This window comes from Trachymyrmex cornetzi, unplaced genomic scaffold, assembly GCF_001594075.2.
Source record: "Trachymyrmex cornetzi isolate Tcor2-1 unplaced genomic scaffold, Tcor1.1 scaffold1732, whole genome shotgun sequence".
Classification (NCBI taxonomy): domain Eukaryota; kingdom Metazoa; phylum Arthropoda; class Insecta; order Hymenoptera; family Formicidae; genus Trachymyrmex; species Trachymyrmex cornetzi.
Genome location: NW_017296346.1, coordinates 64550 through 80570, shown reverse-complemented (window position 1 = coordinate 80570; position 16021 = coordinate 64550). Strand labels below are relative to the sequence as shown.

The window sequence follows — 16021 nt, the reverse complement described above, 5'->3', positions numbered from 1 at the left end:
CTTTAAATAATTTACAATCAAAACATAGTGCAAGCAATTTCATAATACAGTCATGGAATATCAAAATACTAGAGAGACTACCTATCCAACGGAATTTCCGTAACCGTAGCGCCTATATCTACAATTCTGTCAAATACATGATATTTTAATATTTAATTAAAAATGTTTGGATGACTAACGTTCTTAATGGTACTTCATAACTCTTCATACGAAATACAAACGATTCCATGTTTAAACTTTGTTGAATTTAAATCCGGTTAATTATTTCGGTCAAGTACATGGTCCAAAAAAGAATGATTAATTGTAATTAACACAATGACAAACCTTTTTATTTGCACTTTAAAACTCTTCATACGAAATACAAACGATTTAAAATAATAATTTTTACAACCGGAGGTTTTGTCCGGTCAAGTACATACGAATCGATTTCTAACATCATGGACATCGGGCTTGGGAGGTCTCCGATTGCACACATCGCATATTGCACACAGGTATCGCTGATTGGCCAATTTAAAAATAAAATAATCTCATTGGCAAAACAGTAAAAAATTACTAGGCACCAGTTGATGTGAGTGGTGTGTACAATCAGAACTGTAGGCAAACGGGATCTTCCCGTTTGTTTTACTTCAATTTATTGCACTGTGCGTACTAGTTCAGAAAGTGCAACAGTAAAAGAACAGTCTTCTTTTGTTTGCGCAAGTGCGGGCTAGTGGAATCTTTACATGGCTCCAACGCCAACTTTATACGTAATATAATAATAATTGCATTCAACAGATAAAGTAGCTTTGCAACTGTAATATCTGAGAAAATTATATCATAAGTTTTTCATAATTTTATATCAAACGATTTGTTTGCAAATTTTAATTTACATTCAGCTGATATATAGAAATTCCTCGGGATCATAAATGTATTTTAATAAAATCTTATATTATTGTATCTTTATATGTATATTTAAAAACTAAACTATCTTTATGAAAAAAATAAAGCAAAACCGATCTTTACTTTGACGAAAATTAAAAAAAGTTATAATATAAAATCTCTTATATATAAATGATATATATACTTATATATATATTAATATTTCAAAAATAAAATAAATACTATTAGGATTAAGATGATAACACAATTTCCATTTCTGATAGTTCTGTCAGTTTTATTTTAACGTATATATGCAAATAGTTATTTCCTTTTAACTTAAATTTCCCACATTTTGAGTAACATAGATGGCGCACATGTTCATTTCGATCAATTCAAAACATTGTTAGTAAATGTGTGAAAAGAAGTGGTTGTTGGCAGGTGTGGATTCTTGCTAATCTATATATAGATTTTACCCGGCCGGTCCTTTGCAATCAATTTACGTATCCACCAAGTGAGTTAATAATTAATATTTAATTAGATAATTTTTTTCCTAACTCCAGTTAAACTAGAAAAGAAGTACAGGTTAAATAAAACCATTCTATATATGTAGCTAATTTTGTGTAATATCAGCTGACAATGCTGATATTGAAAACACAATAGTTGCTTTCCACTGACATCACAACTCAGATAATTCTTATTTGCGATGTTAAAACTCAGGTTCCTTTTCAATTTAACAAGTGAGGTTCAACTGAGTTTTTATCTACAATTTATACAAGCTCGTGTGCTTTACTGAGTCTTGTTAACTCACATTGAAAGTGAGATTATATAAACCTATATTGTTATGTGACAATTTTATCATCAAAGTAAACAAGTAGTGTCATCATCTGTGTATAGAATACTCGTATATATATATGTAAGATTCAGACTATTATTTGTGTAAAAATAGAAAGCAACTCATAGCTCAATTAAAATTATGCTATAAATGTCTTAACAGGTATATCGAATTTTAGGTCTTGGCAGCTGTATAACGCAATGATTATGTTTTAATTAATGTAAAGATGGATCACAACGTACTCGTGGCGTTCGATTTTGACCACACCATCTGCGAAGGCAACACTGATCTAGTAGTGCAAAATTTGATGCCAATCGAGATATCCAAGGATGTGCACAACTTACGGAAGTCTAACGGCTGGATAGTCTATATGAGCAAGATCTTCGAGCTCCTACATGAAAACTCTGTGAGATCTCATCAAATCGCAAACGTTATTATTGGTATACCTGAAGTTGCAGGGATGCAGAGGCTCCTCACTTCCCTACATGGCAATGGTCACGAGATCATCATTATCAGCGATTCCAATAGCATATTCATAGACTCTTGGCTGAGAAGTAGGCAGCTCAATCGCGTTGTATCGCACGTCTTCACGAACCCAGCCCGGTATGACAAAGACAAGCTAAGGGTGGACCCATATCATATTCAAAACACATGCAAGATGAGCGCTGCCAATCTTTGCAAAGGACAGATTTTAATGGAGTATATTCAGGATAAGCACAAACAGGGTAAGAGCTATGAGAGAATTGTCTATGTCGGCGACGGAGGGAACGATCTCTGCCCGATTTTGCGCCTCTCAGAGACCGATCTGGCATGCCCACGTAAAGGCTATTCGCTTATCAACCGGCTAAATGAATTATCTACCTCCATGTCGACGAAGGCAAAAATTGTGCCATGGGAGGACGGTACTGATTTACAATTCAGATTGGAACAGTTCATAGAACTTCCACCTTTAACATAATTCCATCAATAGATTTTTTGCGCTTTTTCAGATGCTCATTAGCATCATTATTAAATTGATGAACAATGTAATTTGTGATGTTATTTCCAGCTTCAGTTTATCATTAAGTTTCATGTTCAATAAACTGAATTAGCGCGCAGAATTAAAAAATGTATGTATTTTATAATTATTTCTTTTTATAATTGTGTTGTATATTTTTTAAATATTTATTACTAAGTATGAAATATTTACGTTGGAAAAGCGCTTCTAAAGTAAAATGTGTAGAGTCCGACCGAAACCATTTTTTATCTCTGACCGAATTCAAAAACGAATATTCGGTTTTTATACAATTTCGCCTAAACTCGAAATTAGATAAATCTTACAAATACTATATAATTTTTAGAAAGTCATTGGAAAATATCGAAATATGTGAAATTTATGTACTCTTAAAAATAAGATTTTATCAATATCTTATTATTCTTTAAATTATAACGAATTTCAGGCACTAGACATGTGGCGACTTGGCGAGTAAAAAAGAATAAAAAAGAAAGAGATAGCGCCGGCTAATTTGCAGCAATCGGTGCTGATCTCGTCCGATAATAACACATAGTTTTTCAAATGCTCACCGGCATATTATAATTTGTACAGTTTCGGTTTACTTATTGAAATTTTCTCTTAATTTCGGTCGAAACTGACCGAAACCGAAATTTCGATCGGACTCTAAAAATGTGATTACAATTACATGTATTTGTTTTGTACAGTACAAAAGATTTTTTGTTATAATGGTATAAATGATTATAGTTAAATTATAATCGAGCTTTAATCAAGCCTTCGTATATGAAGAGATATCTACTCTTGATATATTTAAAGAATATCAAATAAAATATACTTTTGATACTTATAAAAAATTTTTTTTTCTCTACCACAGCATGTACTAAAAATGACTATTTCACAACTGTAGAATGTATATAATTCTCAATACACAAAGTACATTTGTAATTATTATCACTGTTATATTAATTTTATTTTAATATTTAAATATATTAAATAATTTAATTTATATTAAACACTCGATTTATTCAACCAAATGCATCCTGCTTTCTTACGTTACTATGGTTTTAAAAATCTTCATGTTTTAAAGAATAAATGTAATATTAAATATGCAGAACGGAAGCATTTTTCGTCAGAAATATTTACGATATAAAAATTTAAATAGATAATATTTCTTAGATATTAGAAAAATTTTCTCTATTTAATGTAAAAGGTTCATGAAACATTAGTTGTAAATAAAGTACTGAATTTATTAAATACACATTGGCTTAATAAAATTATCAGAAACTTTGGTTCTTAAACTATTAAGATACATTAAGATACATTTGCCGTAACTTATATTGCACTTATAATTTTGTATTAGTTCAAGGATCGTAACATTCATGTGCTTGTATCTTATTAAAATGTCATACAAATATAATTCTAAATTGTTTTACAAACAATACTGTTTTATTCTTCGCGACTATACAAAAACTTTTTTATGAACTAACATCACAATTTGTGTCAGCGTTTGGAAAATATACAATCGGATATCAGATGATTTTTCAAAAAAGCAAATTATTTTCCATATTTTTCTATAAAGCTTAAATTTGTTGAGAAACGAAGATATTTTATTTAAAATAGGATTACCTAAACGAGCTTACCTAAGATTTTTGGAACATGTACAAAATGTACAAAAAAATGAAATATTAAATATGTATTCATATAAACTTGACACTAGTAATATGATTATCGTATTAATGTAAAATATATTTTTTTTACATTAATATGATACATAAATATAACCACATAAAAGTATTCTTATGTATAACAAACATGAACATATAAAAGATATAGCAATATATTTATATTTTTTATATAATCTTAATATATAAGTAGCTTTCAAAAGAAAGGAGTTAATCCTTCGGTGTCACTCCTAATGTCGAATACCCGAGATTCCTTTTACTTTGTTGTACTATTAAAGGAGCAGAAAAAATAAATAAAGAAAAACATAAACTTGAGTGAAAAAAGCTATTTGATGAAGAAGTTAAAAACTAAAAATTGTGTCTGAGACTGAATTTAAAAATGCTCTACAAGTTTATTTTATGTTATCATCTCTCTTCCATTTATTTCTTATTATAATAAAACATTTAATATTTTTATCTTTGTTTTTATTTAATGCTCCTCTTTGGCTTTTTTCAAAAAATTCTTTCAACAAACGGGTTCCGAACAAATTTGAACAATGAAAGAGCATAAAAGCCAAGTGACAGTGCAATAAATATATTAATTTACTTTACATATATCTTGATAAACATTTCGACCATGTATCTTTAATAAACATTTCCATCATATATAAATTCTTTGATTTTTCCTAGCTTTTCCCTGACCGCTAACAATCCTGTACACCTTTTTTATTCATAAAGATATATACATTTGCTTGTTATCGTTATATTTCTTGATGTTTGATGTTTTGATTGAAAAAAAATGTGTTACGATTATTTTTATATGATATTTTTCACACCAATCTGACAACACGTGACATACGATATAGAGTGACACTGAAAGGTTAATTATTGTACTATTTTTGATTAAGTGCGGAATATCTAAACATTAAACTTTTTTAGATTTTTTATACTAATTATTAGTGTAAAAAATTATTCAATTAATTTATGAATATTCAAATTATATCGGTTTTTTTATTTTATTGATATTAGTCACTGAATATCCATATTAAATTAATCGAATAATTTTTGTATTACTTTTGTAATAAGAGAAAGTATATCTATACGAGAAAAAGAAATTCAAATGTTATTTTGTAAAAAAATAAAAAAAAACAAAATTAGAAAATAAAAGAGAACAAAAATTGAAGGTATAATACCCTTGTCCACAGTTTTGAGTTCTTGTTTGTTACATTAAATTTAGCACTGGTACATATAAACTTTCATATATCTCTATTCGTATCTTCTCTCACATATTTGGAATAAAGCTATACAATGTATTCATACCGTTACAGGGATGAAACTATAACTTGCTACAAAAGATAAAACGGTAGACAGAATAGCTATAATTATAAGAGCGCCCACGTGCGAAGCACTGGACTGTGTACCAGTAGCAGCGGCACTTTCTGCGAGTACGTTCTCACACGGTGTAACTCTCTTGATGAAATTAAATACAGAATCCATTATATTCGCAGGCGTGGGATCCGGACATTTTTCTAACTCTGCCACAACGCAAATTTGCAATTTGTTTATGTCCCTGTAATGCATCAAACAAACATAAGTTCCTCCTTCTTGTACAAAAAGACGTAGGGAAACATTAATTTTAAGAACTGAATTTTTCAAATATGCAAGATTTTGAATACGAATGTTTAAATTTAATTCAGGAATATCATCAAAGAAGAAATTTGTGAACAAATTTCGTACGGCTCACCTGCATTCTTTAGGACTAAACTCCCAAGCCGAGATACTCTCGAGTCCCAAAGGAAAACCGCCTAAATCCAATTTTGATACGTTATTACCAAACGTCTTGTTGGCACAATCTAAAACTTCTTGCGTTTTTGATTCAAAGCACTCTGGTCCTCCAGCCGATATGAAAACTGCAAAGATATAATTCAAGCTAATGTATAATAATCCATGCTGCTTCCTATATTATATTTGGAACTTGATATTACTGTTGTATTTAAAATAAAATTAATTCAGTTCATACATACGGGCGATTCGATCCCCTTCTTTGTAGCAGACAAACTCGAGCAGCGAGTCAGTTATGTTCATCACTATTTTTTTGTTCTCTCTCATTTTCTCGTCCAGACAAACCGCTATCGTATTCGTGAAATTGCTCACGCAAGTTCGTAAAGTCTGGCGCTTGCTGCAATACTGCCTGAAGACAATATCCAGATCACCTGTCGGCTTGTACTTTTCCATCTCCGCGTAGAGTTCCGTAACGTTGACGAGCTTCTGAATACATTGTGCCGCTTCAACTTGGGCGCGATCGATAAGATCATATGCGTCTGGTCCGGCATTCTTTACACATCTTTCTCTGAAAAGATTCGTGCCTTCTTCAATGGACGGCCCTGATTTGTTTATTTTCTTTAAAATCTCCGGGATTCGTTCATCCACCACACCGCCCAACTGTTGAAGCTCAGGGAAGACGGTGGTGGAGGAATTCTCTTGCGAATGCGTGCATCCAACGATAGCTGAAACAAGGCAGTATCTTATACAGTTAAACGGAAATGTCTCTTCTTTAAAGTAGATTACGATATAGAATAAAAGATAAAACTTCGTCTTTTATTCCATGATAAAATAAAAGATGAAATTGCTTTATCTTTTATTGAACGATTAAGAAAAAAAAGTAGCAGTTATATTTAGAAACGCTGATTGAAAAATATTTTCCTCTTATATGTTACATAATATTGTAAAGAGAAATATAAGCTAATCATTAAACTCTTACAAAGTAATTGTGTGTACATTTTTTATTAGAATTGTACAATATGATGATTACACGTTACAATAATATTGAATACTTGATGATTTATTTGAAATTATTTCAGTCTAGAATCTCTTAAAAGAATAGTTCATCATAATTTAGCGTAATGATATATTGGTAGCGGAAAGATAATTAATAAAAAAGGATTTTTTATTAACATTGCATAATAACAGCTGAGAGCTACAGTAATGTGCATGTGTGATGTTTTTCTGGAATATCGTTTATAATGACCTCGCATTAGTGGAATTTTTTGTAATAGTTTCATCATAATCCGCAGGCGTGACTTATTAGACGATAGGATCTACAAAATAATATCTTACAGAATACCAGAAAAAAAGAAGGAAAATTTTCAAGAATTATTTTTTAACAAAATTAATGAATCTTTACTGAATTGTCAATGACAATTTCGTACAAGATACTCTGTGCAATTTTTCCAGATTTAATTTTGTTAACACCACATTAATTAAAAATAATATTATATAAAGGGGAGAGGGGGGGAGAGAGAGAGAGAGAGAGAGAGAGAGAGAGAGAGAGAGAGTGTGTGTGTGTGTGTGTGTTATACTAGTCACGAGTTTCGTTAATTGCATGTTACAGAACTATTAAATGTAGATATAAGATTGAAACATTAAATTATTTTTTTGTTATGTATCTACTCTCTTTAATTTTCCATATTAAATTTGTAACTATAATCCCGGATCTACAATAGGTGTCTTAAGTCTTAAGCCGTAAGAAATTGCCAATTACAGTCGAATCCGAGAAGAATAAGCGACTGTAATTTGCCCATTTCTTATGGCTTAAGGCTTAAAACCCTATTGTAAATTCGAATTAATAGACTTCTTACAATAAGCCATTACCTAATCTGAAGTCTTAAACCGTAAGAATTGATCAATCACAATAGTAAGAAAAATAATCAATTATAATTGATATTCAATTTCTTACGGCTTAAGATTTAGGTAATGACTAAGAAAGTTCATTTTCGAAGCTCTAACAACAAGTTGAATATAATTTATATGTACATATAAATCGAAACTGTACACGGAGAGAATTTTCTTTTAAAATTTACCCTGAAAATATGGTGATTGTGGTACAATACAATATTTTAAAGATTTTTACCATGCACTTCAGTAAAATTGATCAAACTTATTTTATACTTTATTGTAGTTTTATTAATGAATGAGAGAGATTTATATTAAAATTCTTGGAAATACAATGTTGTCCCACGATTGTCATATTTTCAGGGTAAATTCTAAGAAAAAATTCTCTCCGTGTAGATTTTTTGCGCACTAATTATTGTGCTATACTTTCATTGACCTGTTTATGAATCTTTATATGTATATATACTTTTTTTGTTTAATAAAATTGTGAATTTCCTTATTATAGATTGTATAAAAAAAATAGGAGAAATAAAAAAGTTAAATAAAGTTCGGCATTATTCTCTATCTAAATTTTATCTCCGCAAATCTCTCACGGCTATTAGATTTTATCTCTCGAGTTATTGCGACAATTCCAATAATAATGCAAAGCTGTTGAGCTCCAGCAAAGATCTCCGTTTACTTCTTGTAAAGCTTTCTCGAAATGCACCATTTATAAACTTTATATTCGTATTATTAAACCGTCAACGAATGAGTTCAGTTTAGCTTTCTTTGTTATGATTCTTACAGGAAATGGAATGCGGTCGAATATATTCAAGCCGGTCTTGAATATATCATTATCTTTCTGAAATTTCCGATGAATACTTTCATTCGTTGATGTATTAACGATACTTCAAAGAAGTCGTTCTCTTTTTTTTTTATTTTTTTTAAGCAGTAAAGCCCATGTTGTACTATACATTGAAGACTGAAGCTCGGTTTTAGGGATGTACAATTCTAGATTGCTTTGCTAAAAATGGATTTCTTGTAAAAAAAATTTGCTTTGAAAGTCTTCCTTGTTAAAAAAAAGAAGCCATTCTTTACAAAAAGATCGGTTAAAATCGCTATTGTTTTGGAAAAATCGGCCTTTTAGCGATCCTATAGTCGGTTGAATAAATATAAGATTAACTTAAATCGATTTAACTTACTTATCTGTTTCTAATTCTAAGAATTAGATTTTCTAAGAATTAAAGAAAGATAAATAGTAGGTTAAACCAAGGTTAATCTTACATTTGTGAATGTAAGGTCTTAAGGATTGTGAATTAAAGATTAGAATTCGACGAGTTGGATAATTTTAATTTCAATACGTTTTGTTTTTTTTTTGCTGAATTCTAATCTTCAATTTCCAATGCGTAGTGTGTAGACACGGGTTTTAAAAACTCTTATTCCTGTTTCTACCAATACAATTTAATTTTAATCTTAGTTCAAATAATTCTGCATCTTTTTTCTAGTTCTACCCAGCACACAATATTTATAAAATATTTACAAAATATTTATAAATATTTATAAGGCTTAAATATTTTTGTGGTCTTAGATTGCATAGATCATAAACATTTATTATAAACATTATGAAATATTTATTGTAAACCTCGTAGTAAATATTAGGGAAATACTTAATAAGACATTATAATTCAAATAAAAAATATTTGACAGAAATATTCATTTATATTTATTGTAAATATTGCGTAAAATATTTAGTCTATCTTTGAATAATATTTCGAATAAAATTTTATATAAAATATGTATAAAATTTATATAACATTTAAAAAAATAAATGATAATAAATATTTATCATAAATATTCTGTTCTGGAAAAGAATTAAAAAAAGATGAAGAGAATATAAAATAAAAATTAAAGTTAATCTACATTCGTAGAAATAGGCATTAAATTGCTATGATGAATAACACAGTATTATCAACTGGAGAATAATGAGTTTTTGAAAGCAAACATGTGTAATCATGAGTCATCGTGACAAAAAATTATTTTTATTCGATTAGTCTAGACATTAACTAAGCAATTGTCGATATTCTAAGTTAACAGTATACTACATTTCGATGTGACAAATAACGGATTAGGGAATCTGCTTAGGTTGACAAATCTACGTTTATCTTAAATTTGTTTTTATTTCAAATTTATTTTTAGTTAAAATTATCCTGTACGATTTTTTTCTCGTTCACCTTTAAAGACTTGTCCTTTTCTTATAAAAAAGAAGACGAAATCGGTATGTCGATTAACACGATTGGCATGGACGAGCCTTAATCTTAGTAAGTCATTGTTATTTTTGGTCCGGTCACATCAGGGTTTGTGAAACCTTGCAACTTTGTCACGCTATATCTCTGAACTAGAATAGGTATATTTTAGCTCAAAACGTGTGAAATTTTTTTATACCTTGAAGTCAGACAAAGACAGATAAATATGAATCAAATAAATAATATTTTATTTTCAATTAATTACAATGTTTCAAAGAAATTTTATTGGAAAAATTCACAAAAAATAACCATTTTGGAAAAAAATTCTAAAATGTTTAAATTTAATCCGGGTCTTCAAATTATATTCTAAAAAAGTTAAAGCAATGTAGAAAATCGCATAGAATACGTTGAACCCATGAATGACATACTAGGATTAACAGGAAATTCAAGGAGTATTATGTAATGTTATTATGTAATTTTATGTATCGAATTCCAAATATATAATTAGTCTGCGATTTGTGAATATATTTCCATTAAAAGAATGCTATTAGTATTGATTTCAAAAAAATTATACATGTTATATCAATGTCGAAGAGAGAGAAATAAATGTCTTCTCTAAGATCTTCTATAAGAAACTTGACTTTATCGAACAGTACAATCATTAAATTTTTTTAAAAACATAAACATGATACAAATAAAGTATTTCTCCTAAAAATGTCAAAACCTGTAATAACCCAATATTTTTCATAGCGATTTAACATTTATTTTACGTAAATTTCCGTTTCACGGTATTCTTATACATTTTTTTTGCAGGAATTATGGATTCGCTGATAACAGCAAATAATTCTCATATTCCGATTGTTCTTCGCGTGTTGTAAGCACGCAAATTGTTAGTGAAAGCATTTCTTTGATTTCGTTTCTCTGTATCAAGACAAAGGCTTAATAATAACTAAGGCAAAAGTTTAATGATAAATTAATATGTTGATGAAATAATAGACGCTCCAACCAGACTTCTCTTTTGCACGCGTTGGCGTTTTACGCGGAAGCTTCTCGTTCAACAGGAAGTCGCGAAGTTTGAACGGTTCATGTGCCATGTGTGCTGACGCAGACCCCGATAAAAAATATTCAAGAGATAAACTAAATAAAGTATTAATAATTGTGATACTTCCCATAATTTTAATAATCATATTCATTAATTTGAAAAAAACATCATTTGATAAACTATTTCTCCAGATTCCGCTCGTCGAATTAATTTTAGAAATTTGTATTTAACAGAAAATTAAAAAAAAATGTTTGAGACAGAAATTAACAGAGATTTAAAATATCAAATTATCCAAAGAATACGCAGATTCTTCGAACATTTTACTTAACAAACAATTATTGTCACAATTCGATTATCAGTAGTTGCATCAAAGATAAGATATCCGATGTTTGCTTTCAACATTAATTCAGAAATTTACGATATTTAATAAAGAAATCGATAGAGATTTAAAATGTCGAATTATCCGAGGAATACGCAGATTCTTCATGCTTTTTAATTGGCAAAATTATTGTTATGTGTGTGTAACTTAACTATTAATGGTTGGATGCATTAAAGACAGTAAGATAGCCGATGTTTGCATTCAATGTATATAATTTTAGAAATTTAATATCGATATTTAGCAGAGAAATTAACAGATATTTAAAATGATGGATTATTTGAGAAATACATAGATTCTTCACAATTTTACTTGATAATTATTATTGCGATCCGATTATTAATAATAGGATGTATTTTTTTTTTAAATAAGGTAATACGCGGTGTTTACTGATATGACGACAAGCATCACGTTTAAATGCGTAATCATGGGACAAAGTACGTCGAGCATAATATTATAAACGTGTCGATCAACGATCAAACGTTATCGTGAACGATCTGTTGAAGAACGATAGAGGAAAGAACAAAATCCAATAATAATCGGATTCTTTACGTATAAATAACGATAAGTAGTAACATTTTCGAAAAGACAATTATACTAAATAACTTAATGAGAGAGAGAGAGCCGAGAGTTTGTTTAATTTTCTATTGTGAGGCCGGCAATAATTTCGCAATTCGAATATCCATCAGTTCTTCGATATTTCAAAATTATAAAAATCATATGCTTTTTATTTCAAAGAGATTAATTTATTGAAACGAATTATTCGATTAATTTCGAAGGTGATTTATATTATAATTTCAATTTAAAAATCAAGGTCAACAATTTTATATTCAATGAATAATTGAACGTAATACGATTAATCGCCGTTGCGAAGAAACCGACTCCGTTGAGAGCCGATTGAAGATTGCGTCATCGCAATAACGCGTTGTGTGTATGACCGACATATAATTAGTCGTTAAAAATTATGATAACCACATGCCTTGTCTTTGAAACATTCCGAAACAGTGTAATCTAGTGGATTATACGCGTAATCTGCTGAAATATTTGAGTCATCTTTGTAAGATGGTCGAGTTATATTGAACGTTATAATAAATTATAATAAGAAATTTGCAAGTTCTAATTTTGAGGTTTTACATAATTTTGTTTCGTCTAATCTTATCGTATTTATAGTATACAATATATACAATGGAATTGACTTTTGACATCTATAATTGGTGGCAAACGCTAGCAGTATCGTCGTCTTTTCGCGAGCCATCCTTCTTCATGGTTTGCCTTTCGGTAAAGAAATTTATTGTAAAAGAAAAATATTTAAACAGCATTCGACATTAGAACTAACTTAAATCTTTGGCTGTAATCATATTTTTACTTCCACCATTTTTTTTTGCTATTCTACTTTTTACTAAGCTTTCAAAAAAATGTGGAAAAATTCAGACTTTTACTGTTCAATATCTCTTTTAAGAAAGGAATTCCGTTTTCCTTTATTTCAGAGAAATTTGAAAGTGAAATTTCACATATGCCAAAACAAGATCCAGATTACAGTAGTTAAATTTCTTTCAAAGTTTCAAAACTCTATACTAAAGAAAAATTTATTGAATCTTAAGACATACTTTTCTGAATAGAAGTATACATTTACTTGCAATATAAATAAATACATATACTTACAACAAATATTAACTAAAAAATGATAAACTAAATGAAATTAATAGTTCCTATATCAAATAAATGTATGTTTACGCTTAGTGTAAACATACTATTACTATTCAAACAAGTATTTATTAAAATTTAGAGTATTTTTCAGTGTACCAGTTATTTTACGTTTTGTAATATCAAAAGCGAAGAAATTTTCTAAGGAAAAATTAATCACTTTCTTCTAGAAATATCTAACAGGAGAAACGTTCCACATAAACGATTACAAAATTTGGACCGATCAGAATCTGATTTAAAAAATAAGAGAAATTTTATATTCCGTCAAAACCGGATCTTAATATTTTAAATAAGCTCAAAAGATATACAAAGATATCTCAGATTGCAATGTTACAAAATTTTAAACGTTACGCTCACTTTCGATAGATTATTTTCCGCTCTGTGACCAGCATAAATATTGCATAACAAGTTTATGATAATTTTCTATTACCACAATGTTTCTTGCGAGATGTAAAATGTTACATATATATCTCTGATTTCCTGCGATATTTTGAGAAAGCATTAGAAATCTAATTGAACTTCCCTGTGTACTTTCTTGACAATTTCCTAGAATTTCTCCGGATGACGCTTATCATTGTTGTTTCCGATAGATAATCATGACTTTCTCGGGGGGTTTACCGCTTTTATACACTAATTAGTAATTATATTTCAAGCGACTTTCTTGTATTCCCTGTTTAAACAGATCTCTGAATTGTTAAAATCCGTCGACAAATATCTAATTCTAATTTTCGCTCCACGAATACTCCAAACTTCAATCACATTAATTCAACAACTTAACGATTCGTCAGATTTTCAGAGAAACCTGGAAAGAAAGGATTTTTATTCCACAGATTTTCCAAGATAACGTGAGAAATAAATGTTTCGTACTTATCGAGCGTATGTAGATACTAGTCTAAAAAAAGATAAATCAACAGCAATGAGACCTGGGAAAAACGTCTTATCTATATCTGGATTCTAATTGAATAGATTACACATCGTTGTCATACCTGCCAAGTGGAATTCGGATGGGGGGAACAAAGAATCTGAGAAATGAGTAAAATGACAATCAGTCCAAACGTACCGAGAAGTAGAGCTACGACAATGAACGCGACGCGCTTCATTTTGGCAGCGGACGACAGTCTTCTGCGGGGAAAGATGAGGTACAGATCGCGAAGGTAAATATCTGTATCCACAGGTGAGTTCACTCACAGTGGAACGCGTTCACGCGCGCGCACGCACACGTATCACTCACTCGTGCACTCTTCTTACGCAGCACAATGTACGGGAATGCACCTTCCCGCGGCAGGCCAGCTCATTTATTGTCACCGATCCTTTATTACGGGCGAGCGCTGTTATCTGGTAAAATGGAGAGAAGGGGTAGAAGGTAAAAGGAGAGGGAGGCAGATAAAAAGAGAAGGAGAGAAGCGATGAGAAGCGGAAGGAGGAAGAAAAAGATAGGAACGGCACGCGATACAACCTCCACGACGATTATTCCGCTACTGATCGCGTCGCCATCGCGCGTGGCGCGTGCGTCGATCTTATGCGCGCGCGCGCCACCTTGCGGCCGCACGGCGTACGAAACTTTCGTTGCCACCGCGACGGATACATGTCTCGGAGGCGTAGTTAGGGATTGGCGGAACTGACCCCTGCGAGGGGCGCAAATCCAGGGAGATCGAAAATTGTGATCCGTAAAATGTCGGAGATTTCGGACTTCGTCGCAGCTCATCGAACGTACCCTACTAAAAAAAATCACCTCGCAAAATTGCATAACAAAATCATGCAATTAAGACAAGTAAATTATGTAACGAATTGTTCCAAATTATTACGTAATTTAAAAAAAATGACGTAATTTGAAAAGTGATGATACGTTTTTTTCTTCTATTTTTATTATAAAATTCTTTAAAATTCGGTAACTATAAAATTGTATGATAGATGATAATATTATTTTTAATATCATGTGATTTTTCAAATAACGTGATTTAAAAAAATCACATACTGGTTTGGAACAATTCTTTACGTGATTTACTTGTTTAATTACATGATTTCATTATGTAACTTTATGATGATTTTTTTCAATAGGGTAGACACAAATGGAATTTGTATCCCGATAAAAAATTGTTCATGCATGAATATATGTATAAATATGTATAAACATACATATATATATAACACGCATAAATATTCATAAACATGTATAATTATATAATATGACATAAGTCCATACATGTTCATACATCTTTTTTTCTTTTGTAAAATTACTTTTTAGTGTAATAGAAATAATAATAGTAACGTGAAAACACAATAAAAATAATTAAAAAGGTAATTTTCGCACTATTTGTTTTAGAAAAAATCAAGTTTAAAGAAATATAAAAAAATTACTTATACGCATAATTATATATAAAATTACGCATAATTATGTATGAGCAATTTTTTTTAGATTTTTCAAACTATTTTTTTATACATATTCATGCATGAAAAATTGTTTACCAGGATTTGGAAGTATATTTTGAAACATGAAAATTACAAAAGTCAGCAAATTCACTAAATGTTGACCAATGAAATTATGAACGTTATAATGCATTTGTTTGCTTTCGTAATTTTTATTTCATTTCAAGATACACAATCGATTCCCTAAATTAGAAATCGGGGAGGACCAGTGCCAATAGTTATAATTAAGGAAAATT

General features: G+C 30.0%; 2 protein-coding genes across 5 annotated transcripts in view; one reads left to right on the top strand and one right to left on the bottom strand.

The window, feature by feature from the left end:
• LOC108759217 (interferon-related developmental regulator 1) overlaps positions 1 to 14840 on the bottom strand; it is a 21355-nt gene extending 6515 nt beyond the window's left edge. The window contains exons 1-4 of the mRNA XM_018504543.1: positions 14419 to 14840; positions 6367 to 6849; positions 6087 to 6252; positions 5686 to 5912 (exon numbers count right to left, since the gene is read on the bottom strand). Of these exons, the coding sequence (XP_018360045.1) occupies positions 5686 to 5912; positions 6087 to 6252; positions 6367 to 6849; positions 14419 to 14458 (916 nt within the window). The 5' untranslated portion in view covers positions 14459 to 14840. The remainder of the gene's footprint in view (positions 1 to 5685; positions 5913 to 6086; positions 6253 to 6366; positions 6850 to 14418) is intronic.
• LOC108759215 (pyridoxal phosphate phosphatase PHOSPHO2) lies at positions 1212 to 2782 on the top strand. 4 transcript variants are annotated; one of them, XM_018504540.1, is made up of 2 exons: positions 1212 to 1369; positions 1917 to 2782. In XM_018504540.1, exon 2 carries the CDS (start codon positions 1917 to 1919, stop codon positions 2646 to 2648), a length of 732 nt encoding a protein of 243 aa, XP_018360042.1. In that variant the 5' UTR covers positions 1212 to 1369; the 3' UTR covers positions 2649 to 2782. The 4 variants fall into 4 exon arrangements, with proteins under 4 accessions (XP_018360042.1, XP_018360038.1, XP_018360039.1 ...); XM_018504536.1 differs by having other exon boundaries at positions 1869 to 2782; XM_018504537.1 differs by having other exon boundaries at positions 1853 to 2782.
• Positions 14841 to 16021: the final 1181 nt, after the last annotated feature.

Bases quoted from the DNA above. Each gene is read 5' to 3' on its own strand.
- LOC108759215 (XM_018504540.1), top strand. From the start codon at position 1,917: ATGGATCACAACGTACTCGTGGCGTTCGATTTTGACCACACCATCTGC.